Source organism: Eulemur rufifrons, chromosome 13 (genome assembly GCF_041146395.1).
Source record: "Eulemur rufifrons isolate Redbay chromosome 13, OSU_ERuf_1, whole genome shotgun sequence".
Taxonomy (NCBI): Eukaryota; Metazoa; Chordata; class Mammalia; order Primates; family Lemuridae; genus Eulemur; species Eulemur rufifrons.
In genome coordinates this window covers 15,611,999-15,636,700 of record NC_090995.1, presented here as the reverse complement: position 1 = coordinate 15,636,700, position 24,702 = coordinate 15,611,999, and the positions used below count along the sequence as shown (strand labels likewise).

The 24,702-nt window shown below is 52.5% G+C and overlaps 1 protein-coding gene across 1 annotated transcript in view; it reads left to right on the top strand.

The window, feature by feature from the left end:
* FRAS1 (Fraser extracellular matrix complex subunit 1) overlaps nt 1-24,702 on the top strand; it is a 302,789-nt gene that overhangs the window by 163,078 nt on the left and 115,009 nt on the right. Inside the window, exons 19-23 of the mRNA XM_069485441.1 lie at nt 2,955-3,098; nt 18,310-18,462; nt 18,693-18,839; nt 20,903-21,049; nt 23,906-24,046. Coding sequence (XP_069341542.1) covers nt 2,955-3,098; nt 18,310-18,462; nt 18,693-18,839; nt 20,903-21,049; nt 23,906-24,046 — 732 coding nt within the window. The remainder of the gene's footprint in view (nt 1-2,954; nt 3,099-18,309; nt 18,463-18,692; nt 18,840-20,902; nt 21,050-23,905; nt 24,047-24,702) is intronic.

Here is a 24,702-nt window from a genome sequence, read left to right as displayed (position 1 = left end):
GACGCCATGGCTCTCTAGCCCAGGGTGACAGAGTGAGACTCTGTCTCAAAAAAAAAAAAAAAAAAAAAGTTCAGAATAGAAAAAAAGGGGGATTTGGGGGGATCACATTTCAAAAGCAACACTCTAAACCTGGTGATATGTTCCTTTTTGGTGTATCTCTTGCATATGCTGTTACATAAACAGCATGTATAAAACACAGGAGAGTAAACTTTTTTATATTCATTTTTCCCAAACATTAAGCCATAAACAATCCCTTATGTCATGAAAAATTTCATGTACAAACGTGTGTGTGTGTGTGTGTGTGTGTGTGTGATTTTCCCGGCCATATACTATTCCATTCCTTTGCACGTAAGAAGTGGAGGAAGGATTTGGAATTTGGGGACGAGACTCTCAAGGACACTGGAGACGTCTTTCACTCGATCTCCGTCAGTGAGGGCCGCTCTGGTGACCTGTCAGTGCGTGATAAACCAGCCAGAACTGTAGATTAAAATTTGATTATCTTCCACGGCTCCGGGCTTCATGGCTCAGCTGGGCAGGTTTTCTTAGGGTTCTGTCAGGGGGTCGTGGGGCGGATTCCACCGACAGGGCCGACTCCTGCCCTGGCCAGGCATCTCCTGCCCTGTGAGGCCTCTTCCTGTGGCCGACGGGGCTTCCATACAGCATGGCAGTCTCAGCTCGCCGGACTTCTTACCTGTTCTCATGTATCTCCTGGCCTCAGCGATCTTCCCCCTGGGCCTCCCAAAGCGCTGGGCTTGCAGGCGTGAGCCTCCGTGCCTTGCCCGTGACTCTACATATCAGCTGTGTCCCCAGCGTGAGTCTCCCCAGAGCCCTAAGCAGAAGCTGTGGGTCTCCCTGCTAACTCCGCTGCGTCCTGGTGGCCGAGGCAGCACAGCCCAGATCCGCGGCGGTGAAGGGACAGACTCCGCCTCCCGGAGGGGCAGTGGCCTGTGCAGGCGGTGGGGGGTGGGTGTGGTGGTCTCCGTCGTGCCGACGGGCTCACAGGTGCTGCTGATTGGGCAGGGTCAGGCGCGGGGCGCAGGGAGCTCTGGGCACGTCTCAGCCCCGCTTGCCGGGGCTGCAGCGGGAAAGAGCAAAAGCAGAGAGAGATTCACCTCCTTCGTTGACGTGTCAGCCCGGTACGTTTTTAACAGCACCTTTATACTTCAGTGACAGAGATTCTGGAAATCACTAGTTGAGATTAGTACAGGATTTTATTGGAATTGACAAAATACTAAAGTTTAAGCACCTCATTGTAGCATGGTGGGGTTTTTTTTGTATCTGCAGGGGGAAAAAAAAAACAGAACACATTCTACAGAGACTCCTATTTTATTTCTAAAAAGAGGCTGTTAGGACCAGCTGATAGGAAAAGCTTATTGTGATGAAATTGCTTTGCTTGTATTTCTGGAGTCAGAAAACATGTAGTAAATTTACAAAATATTTTTAAAATAAATTAACATTTGTTAGATTTGTCTAGCCTTAAGTTCCAAAGAAGAAATGTAGAGCGAGTACAAATTTAGATGATTGAAGATCAATATTATTTTTATTCTGGAATTTTTTTTTTTCCTTTTGCCGAGTGCCTTTTTAATCCGTGCGGGCGCCTGGTGAGTTGCTTGGCTTTGCCCACTCTGTCAGGCCCAGCGGGGACGTCCCGGCTTCTCTGTCCTTAGGGTCGTCCTTGAAAGCTGGTGCCTCCACGCAGCCCAGCTGGGTTTCCTGTGTGTAAATTGTTCAGGGGAGGAGAGTCCGAGGAGCTCTGCGTTTTCTCTGTCCGTCTGCTGGAAGGAGCAGGTGGGCGGTCCGTGAGCAGCGGGGCACCGGGTCGCTGGGAATATTCTGGTGGGGAGGACGAAGCTGGCAGTGGAAACCATCCTAGGAATGCCAGTTATCTTTTGGACAGACGTCGTCAAAGTTCAGAGCCTCAGGACTGTGGGAGGGAGATACTGCTATCCTGCCCATCAGCAGTTCATTTTCTCGCTGGCTTTTCTTTTTAGTATAACTCCTTATCTTCGCTTGGCCTCTTGCCAGAAGCGAGAGGCAGCTGCCTGGACGCAGAGTCTGTGCCTCTGCTTTCCCCCGGCTCTGTGCCAGGAGGGAATTCACCAGTTCCAGCAAGTTCCACCCAGCTCCAGTCCCTCCCTCGCGTCCTCTTGGAGTCAGACGCGCTTAGAGCCCCTTGTCCTGGGCAGGGAAACCCCAAACTCCTGCCACGCGCTCGCTCCTGCGGCCGCCTTGGCAGCCAAGTGAGCCACAACCACCATGATTCCTTCACCCTCGTCTTGCTGCCCACACCTCACGGTGACTCTCGGTTTCCTCGGTGTCGCTCCTCTTGTTCGTTTGGTGGTTTTTCTGGGGAAGACACAGCTTGGCATAATCTTGTCTAAGGAACTGCACTTCACACAGAGCTCACGGTAACCTCCAGAAAGGACATTTCTGTTCCTTGTGTTTTGATCAAGTGTTGCTGGTAGAGCAGGCGTCCGGGCTGCAGCCCAAGGGGACAGCCTGGCTGGCACCTGACTAGCGAGAAGCTTCCGTGTCACTCGCTGCATGTGGCCCCCACTCCCCTGCCAGGAATGTCTGAGAAGCAGCTCTCGTCCCGGCCCTGCTCTCTCCTGAGATTATGGTGTTTTCGGCTGGGGAGTCTCACCGCGCACGTTTCTGCTTTGTGACTCCTCATTGGCACAGACGAGGACGGTCACACTGGTCCCTCTGGGGGGTGTGGCCGATGACCAGGTATTTGCAGTTCTAGATGTGTGTTCTGCTCGTGGGCAGGATTCTCACTGGCTCCAGAAATGCAGGCTCTTGGTCCAGGAGCGTGCCGGGCTTGCCCAGGAACCTTCGAAAGATGACCAGAGTCTGAGGTCTGCCCTTGATGTAACTGGTGGAGTGCATTGAACGCTTCTCGCATTTGCATGCTGAACTGCTAATTCCAATCCCGTTTTCGTTTTCCCGCCCAGAGTGTCACCCGACCTGCAGGCAGTGCCAGGGGCCGCTGGAATCCGACTGCGTCTCCTGTCACCCTCGCGCCTCTCTCAGCGGTGGGAGCTGCCGGACCAGCTGCCGGGAAGAGCAGTTCCTCGACCTCGCGGGGGACTGTGCTGGTGAGCGGAAGTCACGGGGCAGCCACGGGGTCCTTCACGCCAGGCTTGGGGGCTCCTGTTCTTTGTCCTCGAGCTCCGAGCTCCTTTCCGGGACACACTTGTCTCGTGTCTGGGCGCTCGCCCCACGGCCTCCCTCAGGCATTTAGTAAATACTTGCGGCTTTGAATGGAGCTTCCAGTAATATTCTTGTAAGTCCTTAAAAAACTTAGGATCTCACATTAACGAAGAGTGAAGTGATGGTAATTGTGCCTTTGTATACGTTTGGCAGCGTCCTCTTAAGACAGCGAAAGTGTTTTCAAAACAATCACTCCAAAGACTTTCTCCCCCTCGTCTCTATCATCTCCTGCCTCTTGCTTTGGAGAACTTTGCCATCCGCCGCCGGCACAAAATTTCAGGGAGATTGACCTCAAAGTAGGTCAGTTGCCTCAGGAGATGGGTGGTTTTTCTTCCTCATTTTAGAGCTTAGTTGTGAAAACAACCAGGAAAGCAGTTTGAGTAATGTTGGGGCCATACATGGTTTGTGTTCCTTTACCCTTCCAGATAACACGGGTGCATTTCTGAGTACATACTAATGGGCAGGTGCTCAGAATACAGAACAAGATGAATGAGACAGTGACTCCCACCAAAGAGCTTATGGTCTGGAGAGAAGAATGGACAGGTTGACGGGTTATCATACACTTCTTGACCCACTTCTTCCAATTGTAGGAGAAACTGGTAGAGATTTGCCTTTAGCAGCTGTTGTCCCAGCTCAGAAGGGCTGACTGGGCGGCATCCCGGCCCCTGGACAGACGGGAGAGCTGGGACCAGACAGGGTGATGGTGGAGGGGCTGACCTGGCTGTCGGCTTGTCCCTGGGCAGGGAGCAGGGGCAGCCAGGTGTCTGGACCACGGCATCCGGTGGGCACCTTCAGTCGGGGACGGTGCCAGCAGCCCAGCTGTCCAGTCTGGTCCAGGGGTGGTGGGGGGAGGGACAGCGAGTGCTCCAGGTGTGGCTGGCAGATCTGTAGTCCAGGGGCCGCACTTGTCCTTGACTAAAGACCCCCACGGGGCATCAAGGTCTGCACCCTAAGGAGGCTGAACTGCCAAGCGCAGGCTGCAGCCCAGATGCTGGGACTCGAGCAGAAGCCCAGTCACGGACTGTGAACACATTTGAGGGACAACGAAAAGTGGAAAGTCTGACTCTGAGCTTGAGAATGGTCAGAATCTTGACCGGCCGTGGGCACGAGTGTGTCGCTAGTGATGCCAGTCGCGGTCGGGACCGTCCTGGGGAGTGGGCAGCGTGGGAGACAGGAGGACCCGGGATGGCAGGGCTGACTCCGGACACAGTGTGTGAGTCTGAGTTTAGCTCCTGGCTCTTGCGTTGGGATTTGGAGAAGCAGCTGCCGCGGGAACCGAGTGGTTTCTGACGTGGTTAAGGCACCTGAGTGATGTTTACTGAACACAGGCTGAGCGCAAGGTGCTGAGCTGCTGTTGGGGGGACACAGGTCTTCCGGGCCACTGAGTGAGGTGAACCAAAGGCACAAGCGCAGTTAGCAGATAGCGCAGAGCAACTGGTGGCCCGTAACGCAACAGATAGTAGGGGCTGCAGCAGTAACAGGGTATGGAAGGCATCATGGCGGACGTAGAACCTAAGGTGCTTCCAGAAGAATAGCCAGGATTTGGTTAGGGTGCCCAGGTGGGCTTTCCGAGTGTGGTTTCATCGGGAGACAGGCCCAGAGCATAAAGGACTCATGGCTGGTGAGTCATCCAACCTGGATGAAGAGCGTGGTTGGTATTTGAGCGTGTTAGATGAGATGATTGGGGAGTTTAAGTTGGAACCGGAGTACAAAGAACCCAAAGTTTCAGACCAAGACGTTTGGGCTGGATCTCGTGGGCAGGAGGGCCTGAGAATTGGGAGAGGGCTGTGAATTCACGAAGCGTGTGTGATGGGCGAGGTCTGCAAGCTGCATGGAGGGTGGACGGGAACAAGGAGAGATTCGGGACGGGAACAAGGAGAGATTCGGGACGGGAAGGAGAGTTGGAAGGTGGGACCTGAACTGTATCTTTCATGGTGACTTCTCTGGTTCCAATCTGTTCTGCATGTGGACCCTAAACATTTTATGCTGGGGCCCATTTTATAAATAAATGTTTGCATAAGGAGATTGGAAACGTTTAATTTTTAATGAGCTCTGTTCTCTCTAATGTCCAGAGTGCTCTTTGATAGTAAATTAGGTGATTAGGAGTTGCATTAATTTTTTAAGGCAAATAGGAGACCATTAGAATAGAGACTCATGGGACCGAGCTAAATGGTTCTGGAAGTCTCCGGCCCTAGAAGAGCAGGTCCTGCTAAAATAACCTGGAAAAGGAGACCTGCGGCCATTATGGGTTTAGTGTATTGAGTGACGGTTTTAAATGAGGTAACCGTTGTCTGGTACTCGGAAATCCTTGGTTGGGTAAAGACTGGCGTAATAGTATCTGTTGCAGAAAAGTTTGATCAGTCGTTTTCAGTTTTTGAACCTTCAGAGGATCGTGTTGACCCGAAAGTTTACTCTTTTCACTAAATGGATGCGTTTCTAAACAAAATTGCGTAAGACGTGGTGTTTGCGTGAAAGAAACGTGCAGTTTGGTGAAGGGAAGTGTGTTAGTTTGCCGGGGCTGCGTAACAAAGTCCCACAGACTTGGTGGCCACACAGCAGAAATTTGTTTTCTCACAGTTGTGGAGGCTGGAAGGCCAAGGTCAAGGTGCCCAGGAGGGTTAGTGTCTTCTGAGGCCGCCGTCGTCAGCTTGTGAGGCCCGTTCTTCTGCGCACGCCTGGCGTCTCTGCGTGTGCTGAGCTCCTCCTACAACCACACTAGTCAGGGTGGGTTGGGGGTCCAGCCCTCAACAGTCTCGTTTTAACTAATTACCTCTTTAAAGGGTTTATATGTAACTGCGGTCACTGTCTGAAGTGCTGGGGGTTGGGCCCCCATGTAAGAATCTGTGGGGGACACAGTTCAGCCCACAGCAGAAGGGGACGTGTGTCTGGTGTGACGTTGCCGAGTGTCTACGCACAGCACAGGGTAGGAGACGAGCCTGTAGGCTGGGCCCCACCCATGCTGGGGGGCGTGTGTGTGTGTGTGTGTGTGTGTGTGTGTTTGTGTGTGTGAAGTGGGTGTGTGTGTGTGTGTGTGTGTGTGAAGTGGGTATGCGTGCATGTCATGGGTGTGAACACTTCTGGAAGATGTTAAAATTGATACGATTTTAAAAGATGAGTACGAATTAGACACGGGGGTTTAGAGATTTGGAGGGGAGAGCATTTCCGGAAACCAGCCAGAGAAGCGTATCTGGTCAGACACCCGTGAAGAGAGAAGTAGCGTGTCAGCCCTGAGTGTGGGATGCAGGCAGGGCGACAGGCCTGGGCACGCGTGGTCTCAGAACAGGCCTCGTGGGCAAGGCTGTGAGGATCTCTTGACGGTTTCTAAGCAGGGAGTGTCATGGTCATGTTTCTGTGACAAGAAAGCTCTGCAGAAGAAAGACCAGCGCAGGACGGCTTAGGAGGTGGTTGTGCAAAAGTGCAGATGGTTGTGCAAAAATTCAGGTGGTTGTGCAAAAATCCAGACGAGAGGTTAAGGCCCTCGATGAGAACGTTGCTGAGAGGAGGAAGAAAAGGGGTCGCAGCTTCACCAGGTGTTAATGACACGCTGGGCTGATTGCTCTAAGATGGCTGTTTTGTCAGCAAAAATGGTCCAATAGTGACGATTTCGTACGGTTTAACCTAATAGAAGCAGCAGAGGTTGGTGATCTCTCAATTCTGGGGAGAAGGGAGAGGGAACTTTGCTGATGGTTTCCAGGTTTCCGGTCACGGAAAGGTGAGGGACGGGAGTCCCATTGCCAAGCGCAAAGAGAGGTCTCAGCAGCAGGAAGGAAAACGGTGCGTTTGTATCCGGGGTGACGGTTGGACACCCAGGGCGGCTCTCCAGGAGGGAGTCAGAGTGGGAGTGAGCAGGTTTCTTACTGCAGCTGCCAGGAGCTTGTGTCCTGTCTTAATGTTGCCCCGACCCTGGAGTCCTGGAATGTTTTTAACCCAAGTGTTGGCTCTGTCGGGTCATAGTTAACCTCATGGAATGTTCTGATGGCTTTTGTCTAAACTCGGGAAGGTGCTGGGGAAGCCACGTGACGACACACAAAGCCGAGGGTGATCCGCCCCACGCAGGCCTTGGCGGGACGTCCCCCCACCACCCTGGGGAGGACCGAGCTCCCTGGGAGCCCTGGAGAAAAGGACCTTGCTGCCCCCTCAGCTGTGCGAGTTCCGTTCAGGGTGCCAGGACCTACCGACAGGGTTTATTCTCTCTCTGCACCCAAGATCAGCATCAGAGACCTCTGAACTGCACGTAGCTGTTTGAAAAAGAAATCACATCTTGTCTGTCTCGTAGACGAGAGTAAACACATCCTGGGAACAGGTCCAGTCACCTCCGTGTGTTCTCGCGTACGCAGGTGTCAGGCGTGTAGGGTTTTTCCACCACGTCTGTCAAAGCAAACACGTAGTTTGTGAGGTTCAGGCCAGGGGTGATAATTTTCAACAGAGACAAATGAACTGAGAGGCAGGAATGTGACACGATCGCAGGAGACGTGGGTGAGTCTATGGAAAGCCAGAGTTTTTTCTTCATGGAGTTAAAATAAAATTTTTTTCTGCCCACCTCTCAACAACGCTAACAAAAAAATTCCAAATCCTGGCATGCTTTCTCCATTTGTCTTTCTCAACGAAAGGCTTCCTCTTGCTCACAGAAGAGGGTGATAATGAAAAGAAAACTTAAACCCGAGGGGGAATGTCCAAGTGCAGATGCATCAGAAACGGTGCCTTGGGCTTTATGTGGTGGCGACCGGGGTGGCTGTTTTTGAGTTGTTGTGTAGAACAGAGATAGTCCTGAGAGAGTAACAGTGCAGAGAGGAAGGCTGCAAAAATTAACTGATCATTTTAGGGTGGTGGAATTCTGGGGGGTTAAAAATTTGTTGCTATTTACATAGTGATTTTTTTTTCAATGCTAATTCACTTTCCCCAGAAATCTGTGAGAGAATTTAAGCAAAGGAACACAAGTATCACAAAATAAATATTAAGCATTTTCAGGGCCGGGCGCGGTGGCTCACGCCTGTAATCCTAGCACTCTGGGAGGCCGAGGCGGGTGGATTGCTCAAGGTCAGGAGTTCGAGACCAGCCTGAGCGAGACCCCGTCTCTACTAAAAATAGAAAGACATTATATGGACAACTAAAAATCTATATAGAAAAAATTAGCCGGGCATAGTGGCGCATGCCTGTAGTCCCAGCTACTTGGGAGGCTGAGGCAGTAGGATCGCTTAAGCCGAGGAGTCTGAGGTTGCTGTGAGCTAAGCTGACGCCACGGCACTCACTCTAGCCTGGGCAACAAAGTGAGACTCTGTCTCAACAAAAAAAAAAAAAAAAAGCATTTTCATATTGTTTTCATTCCATGGAACTCAAACTCTAAGCAATGGTTAATGGGTGTTACATTCAAAAAAGACTCCTGGCCAGATAAATTTGGGAACGTCTCAGTCACATAAAATCAAGCAACTGTCTTTCTTGCAGATTCCTAGAACCTGACAAATGCACGTGGGCATCGTGAATCTTTACGATGAAGAAGGCTGGGCATCGTTTTCCAGGCATTTGCTTGCAGATGCCTTTCTTGTGTTTTCTCCCAGAACTAACCAGTGCTGTGCGGAACCATCTCTGGGAAGCCCCGAACTAAGTGATGTTAATGTTTTGAACAATTGTCGGTTCCCTGAGGGTAACGACATCACGGACCTGTACGCAGACTGTGTGCCGCGCTCCCGTCTTCCCTCTCCTGATCCTTCTGCTGCGTCACGTGCTGATGATTTCAAGGATCTTAGTGTGAGCGTATTTTGGTTCTTATCTCTTCTTTTCCACCTTCCTCTTTTTTCCATCTGATCCTGTTCTTCTATCTCTATATTTTTTCAATTTTCTTGTGTCTTTTTTTCCTGTAACGCTTGCTGCTTTATTTTCCTTATCTTCTTTCTTTTATAATGCACTTTCTTTCCTTATTTCTCATCTTGCCACCCTATCTCTTATTGCTTGAACTATGGATTGCGTATCCACTCTCTCTGCAGAACTTCCAACGATTGTCTCTTCCTCGTTCTCCCGGCCTGTGTTTTATTTAAGAGATCGTACTGTCTGCGGAGGGATGATTGAATAGTTCAAGGCGTTCTTGTTTTGAGCTTTTCCTTTCAGTAAAAAAGAACATGAGCTGTGCTGAAATTGAGTCCTTCCTAAATTAAAAAAAGAAGAACTTGTATTTTCTCCTTCGTGTGACTTTTACTGAACAATACCCTACGTGGCTTTAGTAGCAGCAGAAAGAGCTTATTTGTAAGCTTTTGACACGGGAAGGCTCCCAGTGCAGCCCGATTGCTGTTGCCCTCGGAACAACGATGGGTCAGAGCCTGAACCGCAGAGACGGTTTTTGTGGGTCTGCGTTAAAAGAACACGGCTGAATTTACACTCAGGTCATCCTCGTCAGTACTAAAGCTAGTGCAGCTGCTGAGACTATGCTTGCCTACTTTTCTCGCACACGTATGAACCTCTGTGGCTCTCGTGTAACAGGCAAAGACGGTGACATAGTTGCAAACATGAGTGTCAGTGTCAGAGTCAGTCCTGACTGTGCCCACTCCAGACAGAGAATAATAACCGATGTTTATTGAGCACTTACTATGTGCCGGCTCATCACGTGTAGTATCTCATTTAATGCTGGCCGCAGCCCCCGGAGGTTGGTCCTGCGATTGGTACCATCTTCATTTCACAGCTAAAATAGGGTGAGACACGAGGTCAGAGATGCTGACCCACTTACCCAGAGCGTCACAGCTGCTGAGCGGGAGAGCGGGGCTGCGGCTCCGTCAGGCACTCGAGAGTGGGCACAGCGATAGCCGTATCACCACCTTCACGCCTGACCTACTTTCCGTGAGACCTTCTGTGCTTCTTGGCATCCTTTCTTTCGCCTCTTCCTGGTGCTCTCTGGTCTTGAGCACTCGGCCTGCCCATGTATCTCCGCTCTCCCTCGGGTCGAATCTCCGTTCGCTCTGCGCTCTCAGTCTGCAGCTCTGCCTTCTTTGTTGTTCAGCAGATTCACATTATCTGACAGAACCAAACCAACCAACCTCCCTTTTCTCCTCAGATGTCTCTGTAGCTTCTGCTCAGCCCTTTCCCCTCCTTCCCCACCTGCACCTGTGCCTCCGAGCCCGCTGCCCTCGCCGGCTGGGCTTCCCTCTGGTCCCACATGGCGTCTTCCTCTCCCTTCCCACGTTTCCTGCTCTTCCTCCTGCCCCACTTTCCTTCCTCCAGCTCCTGAGCGTCTCTCACAGCTTTGGCCACCGTTTCTGTCGTCTCCTCAGCGTCTGTCCCAGGTGCCCGCGGTGTCACCCCCAGGCCCTCATCTCCCTCGGCCTGCTGGACAGCCGACCCCCGGGAAAGCTCCAGAGAAGGCCCTCGTCTTCACCACCACCCCCCCCCCCGAGGTCCTCTTCCTCCTCCTCCTGACCGTCTTGTCCACCCAGGGCTGACTTTCCCATCGGTGCAGCTCAAAACCACTGGGTTGCTCCTGCTTCGCGATGACGCCTCCAGATCAGCTCACGGCGCTGTCGTGCAGACTCTGCCTGGGCAGGTGGCCCTGGGATTTTCCCTTTTCCCTGTTCCCCCTGTGGAACCCCAAGTCCGTCTTTCTCGGTTGACGGTCTCGTTTTTTCCACCAAAGGCTCTTCCCCACCGACGGTCTCACACTCTTTCCCAAGGGGAGGACGACTCTCCTTGAAGATCAGCTCTGGCTCACAGAACACTGTTTGAGGCTCAGCGCCTGCTGGTGGCTTCCCCTGGCTGCACTGACGGTGAATCCTCCGGCCTGGCTTTCCAGGCCTTGGTCTCCCTGGTCCCTGAGTGAATGGCACGGCTCTAGCCAGGCCGGTTCTCTCCCCACGCCGCTCTGCCCAGCTCCCGTGTGCCCGTGTGCTGCTGCGTGTTAGTGCCTCCTCGCAGGGTGTCCTCGGCCACCAGCATCCGCAAACATCAGACGGGCATCTGAGTTCAGGTTCCTCTCTCTCCCTCGGCATAAAACACTCTCTGGTCCTTTGACACCCGCTGCGTTCCGGATGTGGCTCTCGTCATCCCTTCACGAGCATCTCGGGGGAAGGTTCTGTGTCTGACTCGGAACCCCCTGTCCCCTGGTGCCTCCCACGGTGCCTTGTCCCCAGCTGGGCTGCCGTAAACGGTCACTGCAGCGAGCTCTCTGCTATTTTGGAGTAAACCGAGTAAAGCGTACATTGGATCAAGGCATGAAGATTCGTGGGTAAGACTGGAGCTCACGTCACCTTGTGGGAAGTGGAGCTGGCACTAAAACTGAGTTTTACTCCGTATCTGACGTTGCCGCTCCCCCACCCTGCGCTCCCCCCTCCAGGCTGTGCGTGTCCCTGGCGGGGACCACAGCCGTCGCGAGCCGTCAGCACTGGGCAGGAATCATTGTCATACAGTGTTACGGTCATTCCACCCTAGCGTGTTTTATTTGGTTGGTTTTTTGAGGGTAAAACAATAGCTATGGACACTGAAAAATAAGTTTCATTGCTTGTTTGGTTGGTTTCATTTTGTTTTATTTGTTTCATGGTCATTGTGCTAAGTCAGAGCCTCTATGAAAAAGAACACACGATTTCCAAGAGCTCATGGGCGGGCCGACCCCAAAGTCATGATCAAGAGGGAAAGAGACAGGAGCTTCTTTCTCTTCTGCCGTCCGTGTGTTGTGTTCTGAATTCCTGCTCTGCTCATCTCACAGGTAGAAACCCGTCAGTTTAAAAACTGGAGTCAGAATTCATATTCTACCCCCTTTAAAGGCTCCGGGTGTTGGCATGAAATCATTTCTTTCCTACCTGATGATGAACGGCCACAAGTGTCGATTATTTTAGCCGCTTCCGAATGCACTTAATGGGCTGCATGAAGAACCCAATGGACTGACAGGACATTATTAAGAGTATCACCGTGTGTCTCAATGTGTCTTTATGGGTCGTTATTTATCAGCTAAGCAGTTGCTGCTCCATAAAACCAGCATCCAAAGCCGTTCCCGCGACAGCACCCATTTACTTTAATATCTCCGAGCCCTTTTGACTTTGCGCCAAAGACGTGAAATAAGTCATTTCGCTGCCGTGCGCGTCCTTCCGTCAGGATTGCGGGTGACCCTCGCTGGCCCTGAGGCAGAGCCTCCCAGCGGGGACCACATGCAGCTTCCTCACGGCTGCAGGGCGACACCTTAGGGGTGTGACAGCCGCTGAGTCCAAATATTAATCTTTTATCTGTTTAAATTTGCAGCACATCTGCATGCTGTGCAGATTTAGGAGACAAGTGGAATCTTCTGCTTGCTTAAAAACGAGAAGTGTATTTATTTCGGCCAGAGCTGGCACTCGATTTTCAGGCTGCCTTGTAATGTGTTCATTAATTTGCTCGTTTAAAGTGTTAATTCGCCGCAGTTATTAGCAGGGAGGCGCATGGCCGCGAACGACTGCGATTCCGTCTGCCCCTCCCCTCGTGCCCACCCTGCACCGGGAACCTGAGACAGACTGACGGAAGCGTGGCCTGGGTCTGTCTGCTTCCCTCGTCACCTGTCATGAGTCTCGCCTTTAAAGACTCTTCGCTGTAACTGCGCTGGTGACAGTAAGAATTTACTGACGGAGCAGCTGTGGGAGGAATCCGAGAGGCAGCCTCCAGGGCGGGCGCCGTGTTTAGGCAGTCGATGCGTTGAGACGTAGTCGGGGTTCGCCTCTGTGGTTTGATTTCGGGCGGAAGGTCAGATGCAGGTGCCTCACGGCACAGACGGAGCTTTAGGGTGGGACGTTAATCCTCGCGGAGGCGGCTGGATCCCTGGGGGGCAGACTCGCTCCCTCTGCTTTAGCAACTGCAGTCCTGGTACAGATGACGCAGCCAGGTCCCCTCCGCTGTTGCAGTCGCGGTCATTCCGCTGAGCTGCCTCCAGCCGACTGTCCCAGGGGCGGGAAGGCAGGGACAACGGGACGGCCTCTCTGCTCTTTCCTGTCCAGCGTCAGTGGCTTTTCTAGGGAGACGGAGCGTGTGGGGCCCGTGTTGACGGAGAAGGGCCTGCGTCTGTTAGTTCCAGTGAACACCGAGGATTAGTTTTTCCTCCTTTCTCCTGTGCCGTGGGCTCTGCAATGTGGTGTCTTTGCTGGTTCCATTTTGGTAACTTTCCCGGGCAGGAGACGGTGCTTCCTGGTCCAGCGTGGGGTGGTCACAGTACATGGGGAAAGAACTCACTGGGTGATTCCTCAGATGATTATTTGATTAAACAAATTAAATACTCAATTTAATTATACAGCCAAGGTCATTTCCCCCCACCATGCTGAAAACTCTCTAAGTACAGTAGCTATTTAAATATTTTTGTTGTTTGAAAGAAAATAAGATTTTTCAAATGCTCAACCTCACTTATAATCAAAGAAATACAAATTAAAGCAATGATATATTCCCCATTTTCTCCAAACACATTAGCCAAGATTGTTTTCCTGTTTTTACATGTCTCAGTGCTGGCAAAGTTATGATGAAACAGTCTCGTGAATGGCTCTTGGAAATATAAATTGATATAAACTCTCTGGAAAGACATTTGTAATACCTATTAAGGGTTTTACTTTTTTTCCCCCAAGCCTGTAGTGGCTGGATGTGTTTGCTGTGGAGTCAGTCTGGATGTGACAGGTGTGAGCAAATGACTTCAGCTCCCAGGGTCTGAGTTTCCTCATCTGTAAAACAGGGACTATAGCATGTCCTACTTCATCTCTTCAGATGAGATTATGCGTTTATAATAACGAGCACAGCGCCTACTGCGTATTCAGAGCTCAGTAAATGTAAGCTATATAATAATAAAAATGGGAATTCTTCTCCTTTGACATTGCCCTTTAGGAAACAATCTGGAGCGCAGGCAAAGATCTATGGCAAAGATTTTATCATAGCCTTAATTATAAAAGTGGAGACAAACTGGAATTTAAATGGTCAAATCATAAAAAAAAAATGGCTTTTTTGTGTGTGTTTACTCCGTGCGGGAATACTGTGTAGCCACGAAAAATGATGTTTACGGAGAGTCCCTAAGGACATGCGGAAATGCTGATGGTGTTGAGTAAAACAAGTACTTTATACCCACATTTAATATAACTTCTTCTGTGTAAAAATCTGTTTGTGCAAAATTGCATAGAAAAATAACTCAAAGAAAAAACGTCAATGCTAGTTTTGACTCGGAAAGGCATTTTTAAGGTCATTTTTGTGGCTATTTATACTTTGTGAAAAGATTTTTTATGTTTCCTTCCATGGCGTACTTTGTAGTCAGAAAAATAAAACCTCAAGATCCCTGTTTGAGCCTGCGGGGCCTTGTCTGTGCAGACCCCGGGCTCGTGCCTGGAGCCGGCTCACCCACGGTGCCTGGCGGGCTGGACACCCGCGGTGCCTGGCGGGCCGGACACTTGTGGTGCCTGGTGGGTCTCCGGCTGCTGCCCGAGGGAACCGTCCTTCCCCCGCGAGTCGGACGCTGGTGTTGATCCGCGAGCCCTCGTTGCTCTGGTTCCTGGCCACTTTCCCTGCACGTCGTCACTCATTTTGACGTCTCCCAAGGAACTCTCGCCTACACAGCGATTTTGACTTCAGGCCTCTGAAGATAAAAGTGTTTCCCAGGTTTTAGGAATTTATTCTTCTCAGCACGATTTAATAAAAATCAGTCAACCGACCCTCCGAGCACATTTACGTAAGTGGCCGTCTACTGGGGGCTTGTGTATGGCGGGCTCGGGACGGGAGGTTTGCGTGAACGAGCGCACACGCTCCCTGCGGATGGCTGTTCCGGAATGAATCTGTTCCTAAGGCTGGTGTTCGGCCTAAGCGCAGAGTGAGTGCGGTCAGTGAACAGGAGCTGGAGAGTCCGACTCCGCAGGCTCGGGTAGTCGACGCGCCTGTGTGAGGCGGAACTGCGAGCTAAGCTGATTGATGTGATGCTCTGGGCGATCCGAGGTTGATGGTTCTGTATGTTCAGGTGCCATGACTTGGTTTCCCCATCACCCCGGGCACTCACTCCGTCACACAATGTGGTGGTCGCATCCGACGCCGTCTGTGGCCCAACACGCGTCCGTGGAAGGAAGCAGAGGCCCCGTGTGGTTTCGGAGTCTGCGACTCGTGGGCCCTTTCCGTGGCTCATGTCTGTGTAGCCGCGTCTGATCCAGCAGCCGTGTCTGGTCCGAGGCCTCCGGAGACTTGCTTAGGAGGACGGAAGAAGTTGAGAGTTGTGAAGAATCCCTGCATGTACCACTGAGCGGCAGAGAGACCCTAGCCAGGAGGGGTGCGAGGACGGAACCTGCTGAGGGGGGAGGGGGGGTTGGGGCTCAGCAGAGCCTCGAGTTGCAGAGGTTGCAGGTCGGGTGAAGAGCGAGAGGCCATCAGCAGAGGTGGTCGTAGGAGGCCCTCAGGGACCTCTTCGAGAGCAAGACCACGGCAGAACCGTGCTGAAGGCAGAGTGTGGGGTGAGGAGTGGGGGCAGGGAAGTTGCATGACGGGGAGGCAGGAGACAGGGTGTTGCAGAGACGAGCTCTGGGGCATGGTCAGCGTGGAGCGTGTTGAGAAGTGGCCGTCAGGAGAGGGTGAGGAGACATGGGGGACAAGCGGTGGAATAACGTTGAGAATCGGATCGAGGGTGCAGGTGAGGAATTAGCCCGTGCACCCTGTGAGATGGGAGGGAATGAATAAAACTGGGACTGCAGGATGTTCTGAGACTGGAAGGAACGATCCAAGGTGCTCGAGCTTGAGGGCGTCGGTGAGATCCCCTGGGAGGGCGGGAGAGGACGGGCGCGGGGGGGGGGGGGGGTCACTTGAGAAAGGTAGGAGGTGCGAGACCACCCGCGGGGGAGCCGGAGGGGACGTCTGTGACCGGCCCAGCTTCCTGTGGAGTAACCGGCGCACGTTACACTCCTCGTTCAAACAGACCCCTGAGATCACACAGATCCGCAAATATTTATTGCACCCTCAGAACACCGCAGTGACCTGCTCACCTTCTCTTCAAAGCATCCCCTGGCGATTATCCTGCGTTTCTCTAACTGCGCAATAGAGAGACTCCGGTGAGACACGGCTAGTCCTGGGACCGCGCACACCTGCGGGTCTTGTTGCTGCCTGCCCGGGTCGGAGAGCTCTGCAGGCGTCTGCGATAGAGAGGAGGAGGCCATGGCTGCTCTAACGGCGGAGCTTGGTTTCCTGGGTTTCCAATCCGAGCATTTACCCATCGTTAGGTGGTCCTAAAACACTCTCATCTTCATGTGCTCTTGCAGCTTTCAACGCTTTCAGAGTTTCTCTTTGCACACCTAGAGCCATGCTCCTGGCACCGTGAGGAAGGCACAGAAAACAAAACAAAATGCTCGGCATCGTGTGGACACCAGGCTCCAAATCAGAGGGAACTAACCTCCTTATCCTGTTTCCCGGCCGGGCGCGGTAGCTCACGCCTGTCATCCCAGCACTCTGGGAGGCCGAGGCGGGAGGATCGCTCGAGGTCAGGAGTTCGAGACCAGCCTGAGCAAGAGCGAGACCCCGTCTCTACTAAAAATAGAAAGAAATTATCTGGACAAGTAAAATGTATATAGAAAAAATTATCCGGGCATGGTGGCGCATGCCTGTAGTCCCAGCTACTCGGGAGGCTGAGGCAGGAGGATTGCTTGAGCCCAGGAGTTCGAGGTTGCTGTGAGCGAGGCTGACGCCATGGCACTCACTCTAGCCTGGGCAACAAAGCGACACTCTGTCTCAAAAGAAAAAAAAAAAAAAAAAGTTCGAGTCCCGTTTCCCTCAGTACGGCCATCGCTTCCTTGGTAATTTACTGAAGGGCTTTAATGAGGATTAACGGGGCTCCCAGGGTACCAGGAATTGTTCCCAGTGCTGGCAAAAGGCTGCTTGTAATGTGAAACTCCCGAAGTTCAGAGGAAGGTCAGGGGCTGTTAGTTTGTGTGCTGCTTCTGGAAGATTCCGCATCATTGAGGAGGATTCTTTTGGCTTAACTTCTGGCATAGCTTTAAAGATCCCAGAAAGGTTCTCGCGCGGGTGAGTGGGTGCTGGGTACAGGAGCGAGATCTGTTTCTCGAGCAAGGAAACACAGCCGACGATCAGGAATTAAGAAAGTGTCACCAAGGGTACAGAGAGAGAGAGACCTGTTTTAACGGATTCAGGGGCAGGCAGTCTGTCTTACCAACATGGATTTTTTTAGTGAAGATATTGCTAGAAATTACAGTCTCTATCTACGAAGCCTTGAAATGAAAGGACGTTTCCGGCGTCCCCAGGCCCTGCGTGCTGCGTTAGCAAGTGCTGATTTGAACCCCGCAGGGGGAGATGGGAAGGCCCTACGGTCAGAACTCTTTCTCTCCCTTCCTGGACCTTCACTCCTGTTCCATTTGGGTAGGTAACCGGGACTTGTGGATTTTCTCTTGCCTTTGGAGTGAAGGTGGTAAGTGGGACTTGAAGGGTAATGGCCACTCGAAAGCAGCACTGGGGAAGTTGTCACCTTCTGAAGCTGAACACAGTCGAGTTCTTTATCAAAGGCTGTTATATGAGTGAGAACAAGAGGCGATGCTGGCTGGGCAATCTGTGTGATAGCTTTAATCCCAGCTGGCACAGCAGAGCCGCCATGAACTGTGTGTGTCAGGTTGTAACAACGACTTTTCAACTCACGACTCTTCTTCATAACTTTCTCTGTCTAAAATTTTCCAGCAACTGAATCCCGTGATTTCCTAACCCCAATCCCTGCATCCAAAGGCCGGCACTGGTGCCCTGAGCGGAGGCCCCATGAGGGAGAAGGAGCCTTGCGGGGGGCTCAGAGCCCCTGGGAACGGGGGGTCCCGCTGCTCTGAGTTCTCGGGGAGGTGTTGATCGTGCTGATCTTGCTGTTTCCGGCAGTTGTCCCTGTGCCCGGGGCAGCTGTCCATCCCATGGTGCTTTGGGACTCGAGGGTCGTTGAGTCGGAAAGGGATGAGAACTCGGTCACTGTGCGCGGCCATTTGCTGAAATCCCCAAACACACGATGTGCACAGGCCCAGCCGGTGCTTTGCTGGCACAGCCGCCCCCAGGCTACTGTCCCCGGCTGTGCCGCCGTGGCGGTGACTGAAATCCTCTCTGCCCTTCGGTGCAGCCATCGGACTGTGCTCACGAGCCTCCGGGCCTTCTCTCTGCTCTCCCACCCCCCAGACTGCCACCCTCTGTGCCGGCGCTGTGCCGCCGACCCCCACAGCGCCGGGAGCGTCTGCCTGCAGTGCCAGAGTGCCGGCCACCTGCTGCTCGGGGACCGCTGTGTCCCTGCCTGTCCGTCAGGATACTACGCAGAGAGCGGAGCTTGCAAAAGTAAGTGCTGGGCTCGGGCGCTGCGGCTGCCGCCTGAGGGTCTCCGGGGCCGGGGCCGGGGCCGGGGCCGGGGCTGGACTCCCCGAGGCTGGCGGAAAGCGAACTGGCCACAGCGCCGCAGCCAGACCGGCGGCCGGGCGAGCTCGCCCTGCTGGGCTTGGTCACCAGCCCTTGGGACGGCGCTTTGCGAGGGACTCTGGGTCTCAGTTTCCGTGTCTCCCCCTCTGCAGGATGCCACTCCTCCTGCAGGACCTGCCGGGCAGGAGGGCCGTTCTCCTGCTCCTCCTGCGACGCCGGCCTCGTGCTGTCCCACGGCGGCACCTGCAGCGCCACCTGCTTCCCTGGGCACTATCCCGATGACAGCCGAGTTTGCCAGCGTAGGTTCCCAATGAACCTTCTCTCCTTTCCTGCCCCTTTGGGCCACTGAGAGGAATGGGAGGTTCTTGCTTCCCTCTTCTTACCTGGCGGCCTTTAGCTTTACGAAAGGAGGAGAGCCAAGCTGCGAGGGCAGCGAGTGGCCTTCGCTGTGTAGCTCGGACGTGCGCTGAGCTGGAAGGGCCAGGCTGCTGGGGGGGGACGTCTCCTCGGGCAACACCAGCCGTGTGATCCAGGACAGGTTAATTGCTCCGTCCTAGTTGTCTAATCTAAAATTAAGAGTGTTAATCTTTTTCATCTCTGTAGTTTCTCTCAGCATCCAATTCTGTGATCCTGGGCAGAGAGTGGCGCTCGCTCTGCTACGCAATCGATGAACTAAACTCTTCTCTGGGTTTAATTGGTTTTCTGCACGTATGTGTTGAATGTTGACAATGTACAAGACTCTATGGGCTGCAGAACGCTCCATTTCTGCCCAAATGGGAGTCGTTTTGTCTTGCATGAGGGTTCCTTGCATTGATGTCTTATTTCTCAGAAAAGTCAGAGTGTGATTAATGACCTTGAGGATAAATTAGGGACAGGGTGAATCTGGATGGGAAAACATTAGGAAATCCTTTACAGGTGAAGGAACGTTTGGGATAGGCTAAGGCAGCTTACTTTATTTTAATCACTAACGTGCCATTTATAAAAAATAAAATAAAATTTGTCATAGTTTTGAAAATGACAGTTACAAACACAGTGGTGATATTTCAGTTTTATGTTCTAGCAAGTACCGTCGTGAAGGAATCGTGGGACAGTGGTCAGGAGAGTGGATCTGGACTCAGGAGACTAGTTCAAATCCTGACTGCCGCTCACCAGCTTCATGACTTTGAACAAGTCAGTTAACCGCTAGGCCTCAGCTGCTTTTTCTGTAAAAATGGGATTCTAACAGTCTGTACGTTCTAATTTTGCGGCACTTAGCACAGACTCTGGCAGAGAATAAGCTGTCAGCACAGAGTAACTGTTCTGTTATCATTATTGTCATCATCATCACCTGGAATGAGAGGCAGAGAAAGCGGTAAAAGGTATTTATATTTTATAGACAGAACGATAGATATTCCTGTTAGTTCCTTGAGATGTTTGCAAGGATTTGCATTTGAAATGCAGTTCTATGGAATTCACCCTTTTACATCATCTGTTGAGATACCAGAGCTAAAAACCTTTTTTGGACCAAAAGGAAGATTTTTTTTTCTTAATTTTTATTTTTATAGATTTAGGGGGTACATACTTCTTAAAGTCTTTGTTCATTTTTGTTTGTTTGTTTTTGTCTGACTGGGTTAATTTAAAAGGCCTGTTGAGGCTCTTAAATTCTTTATTCTGCCTGGTCTCTTGTTAAAGCTTTCAACTGTATTTTGTAATTCTTTTGATGAATCTTTCATTTCTGTTTGGTTCTCTCTTTTAAAATATCTATTTCTGGCCAGGCGTGGTGGCTCACGCCTGTAATCCTAGCACTCTGGGAGGCCGAGGTGGGCGGATCGTTTGAGCTCAGGAGTTCGAGACCAGCCTGAGCAAGAGCGAGACCCCATCTCTACTAAAAATAGAAAGAAATGATTTGGACAGCTAAAAAAAATATATATATATATAGAAAAAATTAGCTGGACATGGTGGCTCATGCCTGTAGTCCCAGCTACTCGGGAGGCTGAGGCAGGAGGATTGCTCGAGGTCAGGAGTTCGAGACCAGGCTGAGCAAGAGTGAGACCCCATCTCTACTAAAAATAGAAGGAAATTATATAGATAACTGAAAATATGTATACAGGAAAATTAGCCGGGCATGGTGGCGCATGCCTGTAGTCCCAGCTACTCGGGAGGCTGAGGCGGGAGGATCACTTGAGCCCAGGAGTCTGAGGTTGCTGTGAGCGAGGTTGACGCCACGGCACTGTAGCCCGGGCAACAGTGAGACTTTGTCTCAAAAAAAAAGAGAGGACAGGTGGAGCAGGGCTGTGCACCTGGCGGCAGGTGTGTCGGTCTGGTCGGTGCCTTGGTGTCTGCAGTTCCAGTCATCTGGCCGTTTTCTTTCCTGTCTGCTCAGCATGCAACACCCGCTGTCGGAGCTGCGACTCGCAGGCCGCCTGCACCTCCTGCCGAGACCCGCGCAAGGTCCTGCTCTTCGGGGAGTGCCAGTCCGAGAGCTGCGCCCCGCAGTATTACCTCGACCTCTCCACCAACACGTGCAAAGGTGACGCTCTTCCTGAATCCTGCAGGTTGTGCTTTTACTCAACAAACACCCCTCTGTAGACGTCTGGTCCTCCACCCTGGGAAGAGGCCAGCCGTCGTGGGTTTGGACTTTCTCTGATGCATGCGTTTATTCATCCCTGTGTTTAGTAAGCAATAATTTTGAGCACCTTCTGTGTGCCAGGCCCTGGGCTAGGGACTGGGACCTAGACCGCGCATGGCAGGCTGGAAACGCTCTGATTGCGTTTGGCTCTGGGCATGTGTCGTTTAGCCCAGGTAATGTTCCAGCGCTTTAAAATCTTTCATTATCGGCCTTTTAAAATCAGAAGAATTCACATACAAAAATTGAGATTTTCCAGGGGTTTCTTGGAGGGGGAAGCCAGAAGATCTGGCAGCGAGGGGTTTGCATTCCCACGGTGCAGCAGAGGTAGGTTGGCGCTTGTAGCTGCCGCTGCTGCTGGAGGGAGCAGGGTGTGTCCGGCCACCACCGTCCTCACCGCAGCCTGTTCTCTGTCACCCGGCGGTTTAGAGGATTTGCGTTGCCGGCTGTAGTGTCGCCCTGACAACCCGCACTGCTGGACTCCAAGCTTGACGAGGTCAGGTGTGATTTGTCCATCTCTGCCTGATGTACTTAAACTAGTGAACACGGTGCCTGTCCTCAGGGGGTTATGAGGACATGATGTCACAAACCAAGCCCCTTTGCTCTCCATCAGCTGAAATTCTTGCTGTGTGAGCGGCCGGGCTCAGCACGGGTTAAAACAAGGAAAGAACAAGTTTTTCTTGATCTTGTGTATCCCCTCTTCATTCCCTTCTCCTTCCGCATTTCCCTCCACCCCTCTGGTTCTGGCAGAGAAGCTGGAACTCGGATGTGGAGGTCAAACGTCTGTCACGCAAACTCGGGGTGCTCTAAGGCTCTGCAAAAGTGCACCCTTTCCATCCCGAGGATTCTGCGTGGTCGTCAGCCTAGGTGGTCCGCTGCGCTCGAGACCACAGGGGCTTTTCTGGGTTTTCGCTTCTAACCAGAGGCTGTCAGTTTGTGGTGAAAAACAAGATGATCACAAATCCTGCCTGTTGTAAATGATTTCATAACGATCTTGGCAGTCTCCAAGGCCCTGTTTTCGTGGGATTAACTTAATAAATCTTGGAGGCACGTGTGCTGTCTTGCACATTTACCGGCTTCTGTGGGACTTAGAAATATTGTATCAAGTTAGAGAAAAGGTGGCTAATGAGAGGTTTCTCCAGCTTCTTGGTGGCCAGAGAAGGAGGGACTGAGGTGGCCCTGAGTGTTGGCGTGTCCCCAAGAAAAATGGTTCAGCCCCAAACATCTATTGAGCTGGTGCTGTGTTGCCAGGCACTGCGCTAATTCTTTACCTTCATTATTTCATGGAAGCTTCACAATAGCCTTATGCAGTGGGCACTGTTCTTATCCCTGTTTTAAAGATGAGAAAACTGAGGCTCAGAAGTTTAAGGACAGTATGTAGGATAAAGCCATGACTAGAATACAAATTTGCTTCACTTCAGAACCCACGAACTTAGCCTGTCTCGGCCCGTCTTCCAGGCGGGGAGGATTCACCTTGTCAGCCAGAACACAGGCTCCCAAACGTGAGTTTCTGGCTGCATCAGATTTGCCAGGGCCGTTAAAGGTAACAGCAATAGCAACACCGGCAGTAACAATCATGGTAACAGAAACAGCGGTGGCAACAGCGGCGGTAACAGTCGCGGTAACAGAAACAGCGGTGGCAACAGCGGCGGTAACAGTCGCGGTAACAGAAACAGCGGTGGCAACAGCGGCGGTAACAGTCGCGGTAACAGAAACAGCGGTGGCAACAGCGGCGGTAACAGTCGCGGTAACAGAAACAGCGGTGGCAACAGCGGCGGTAACAATCGCGGTAACAGAAACAGCGGTGGCAACAGCGGCGGTAACAGTCGCGGTAACAGAAACAGCGGTGGCAACAGCGGCGGTAACAGTCGCGGTAACAGAAACAGCGGTGGCAACAGCGGCGGTAACAGTCGCGGTAACAGAAACAGTAATAGCAGCATTGTTTCCCGTACCCCAGCCAGCCGGAGACTGATGTGGTGGGTCTGCCGCTGAGCCTGATCGTCTGTGTTTCTCTCAGTCCCCCTGGGTTATCGGGGTGCAGGTCCCAGGCCGGACCCCATTAGAATAGAAGGTCCTTGAGGGCAGGGTCTGCGCCCACCATTTTCATTCCCCTCCTACCCGTTCAGTGACCCACGTCCCACGGGTGCTGCTGAGCAAGTGAACACGTCAACACGTCAGTTCTGCAGCCCCAGGTGAGGCCTCCCGTGGCTTCAGTTAGCCCCTTCTGGACGGTTTCTTTTATGTGCCTTTTAATTCTGGTGTCACTGGCTCTTTCTGCCGTGTTGGCGAACACCTGATTTGTGAGACAGAGAAAGTCACGTGGCTGTGTTGTTGGTGACACAGATGTGTTCTTAGTGGAGCCCCTGATGTCCCTTTACCTGTGGGGCATCGAGCATCTGGAGGAGGCCGGATTGGGCTGTGGGGCAGGCTGGCCGCACCCCGTGGCAGCTTTGCGTGACGCTTGGGCGGCACAGGGTGGGGACCTGCGGGGCCCACGGGCCGCCCGCCGGATGGACAGGGCTTCTCGGCAGCTGTCTGGCCGCCGTGCACGGCGGGGAGGGCAGGGCTGCCGTACGTAGACCGTGAAGTGCAGGGGAGCGTTCGTGCCGCTACAAGCAGAGCCTTGTCTGAGCTCGCGGACCTCACGTCTCGCCTGCTGCCCTCAGTTCACTCCTGCAGCTGCAGGCGGCAGCCTGTCCACTGGTCACGGGTGGAGGGAGGGCAGAGAGGAGGCGACTCTCACGCAGACTCTCTCTCCAGAGTGCGACTGGAGCTGCGACACGTGCACCGGGCCCCTGCGGACCGACTGCCTGCAGTGCATGGACGGCTACGCGCTCCAGGACGGCGCCTGCGCGGAGCAGTGCTCGCCCTCCTTCTACCGGGACGGGGGTCTCTGTAAGAGTGAGTGTCAGGGCCCCCCCTGCTCCCCCAGCCTCGGCCACCACTGTCCGTTCTGGGAAAGAGCCCACGGCAACTTTACCCAGTTCCTGGTTCCTCTCCCAGGAGCTGGCTTTGGTGTCATGGAAGTTTTCCTCTTTCTTGTTCCCAAGCCCTAGAACAGCCTTTGCTAAAATCTGAGGGCAGTAGGGAACCTCGGGCCAATACAGCCTCGAAGACAGAGGGGTGTCGGCTGTTGCTTTCGGACTTCCTTAAAAACCAAGCAACCCTGACCTGCACGCGGGAAGGTCTGTGTGTCCCGGGCATTTGCACGAGACCATGTCATGACACCGTCTGCCCTCAGCCCTCTGTGCCCCGCACACCTCACCATCACCTTGTCTGGCCCAGTACCCCGAGCCTCACTGTGACACCACAAAGTCCTCAGACCCTGAAATCCCCACCAAAGTGCACAGAGAGCGTTCTAGAAGCATCACTGGGAGACCGATGACAGACTTGATGGGTCAGGAAAGATCGACATTTCTGCAAAACAATACCGAAAGCCAAGGACTCAATAATAATTGCCATCTGCCAATCACTTTCCAGTTTATCTAGCACTTTCCATTATGTAATTTGATCTCCACCCAGGGAGGTGGGTGGGGCTGTGTTTCCACTCCCATTTG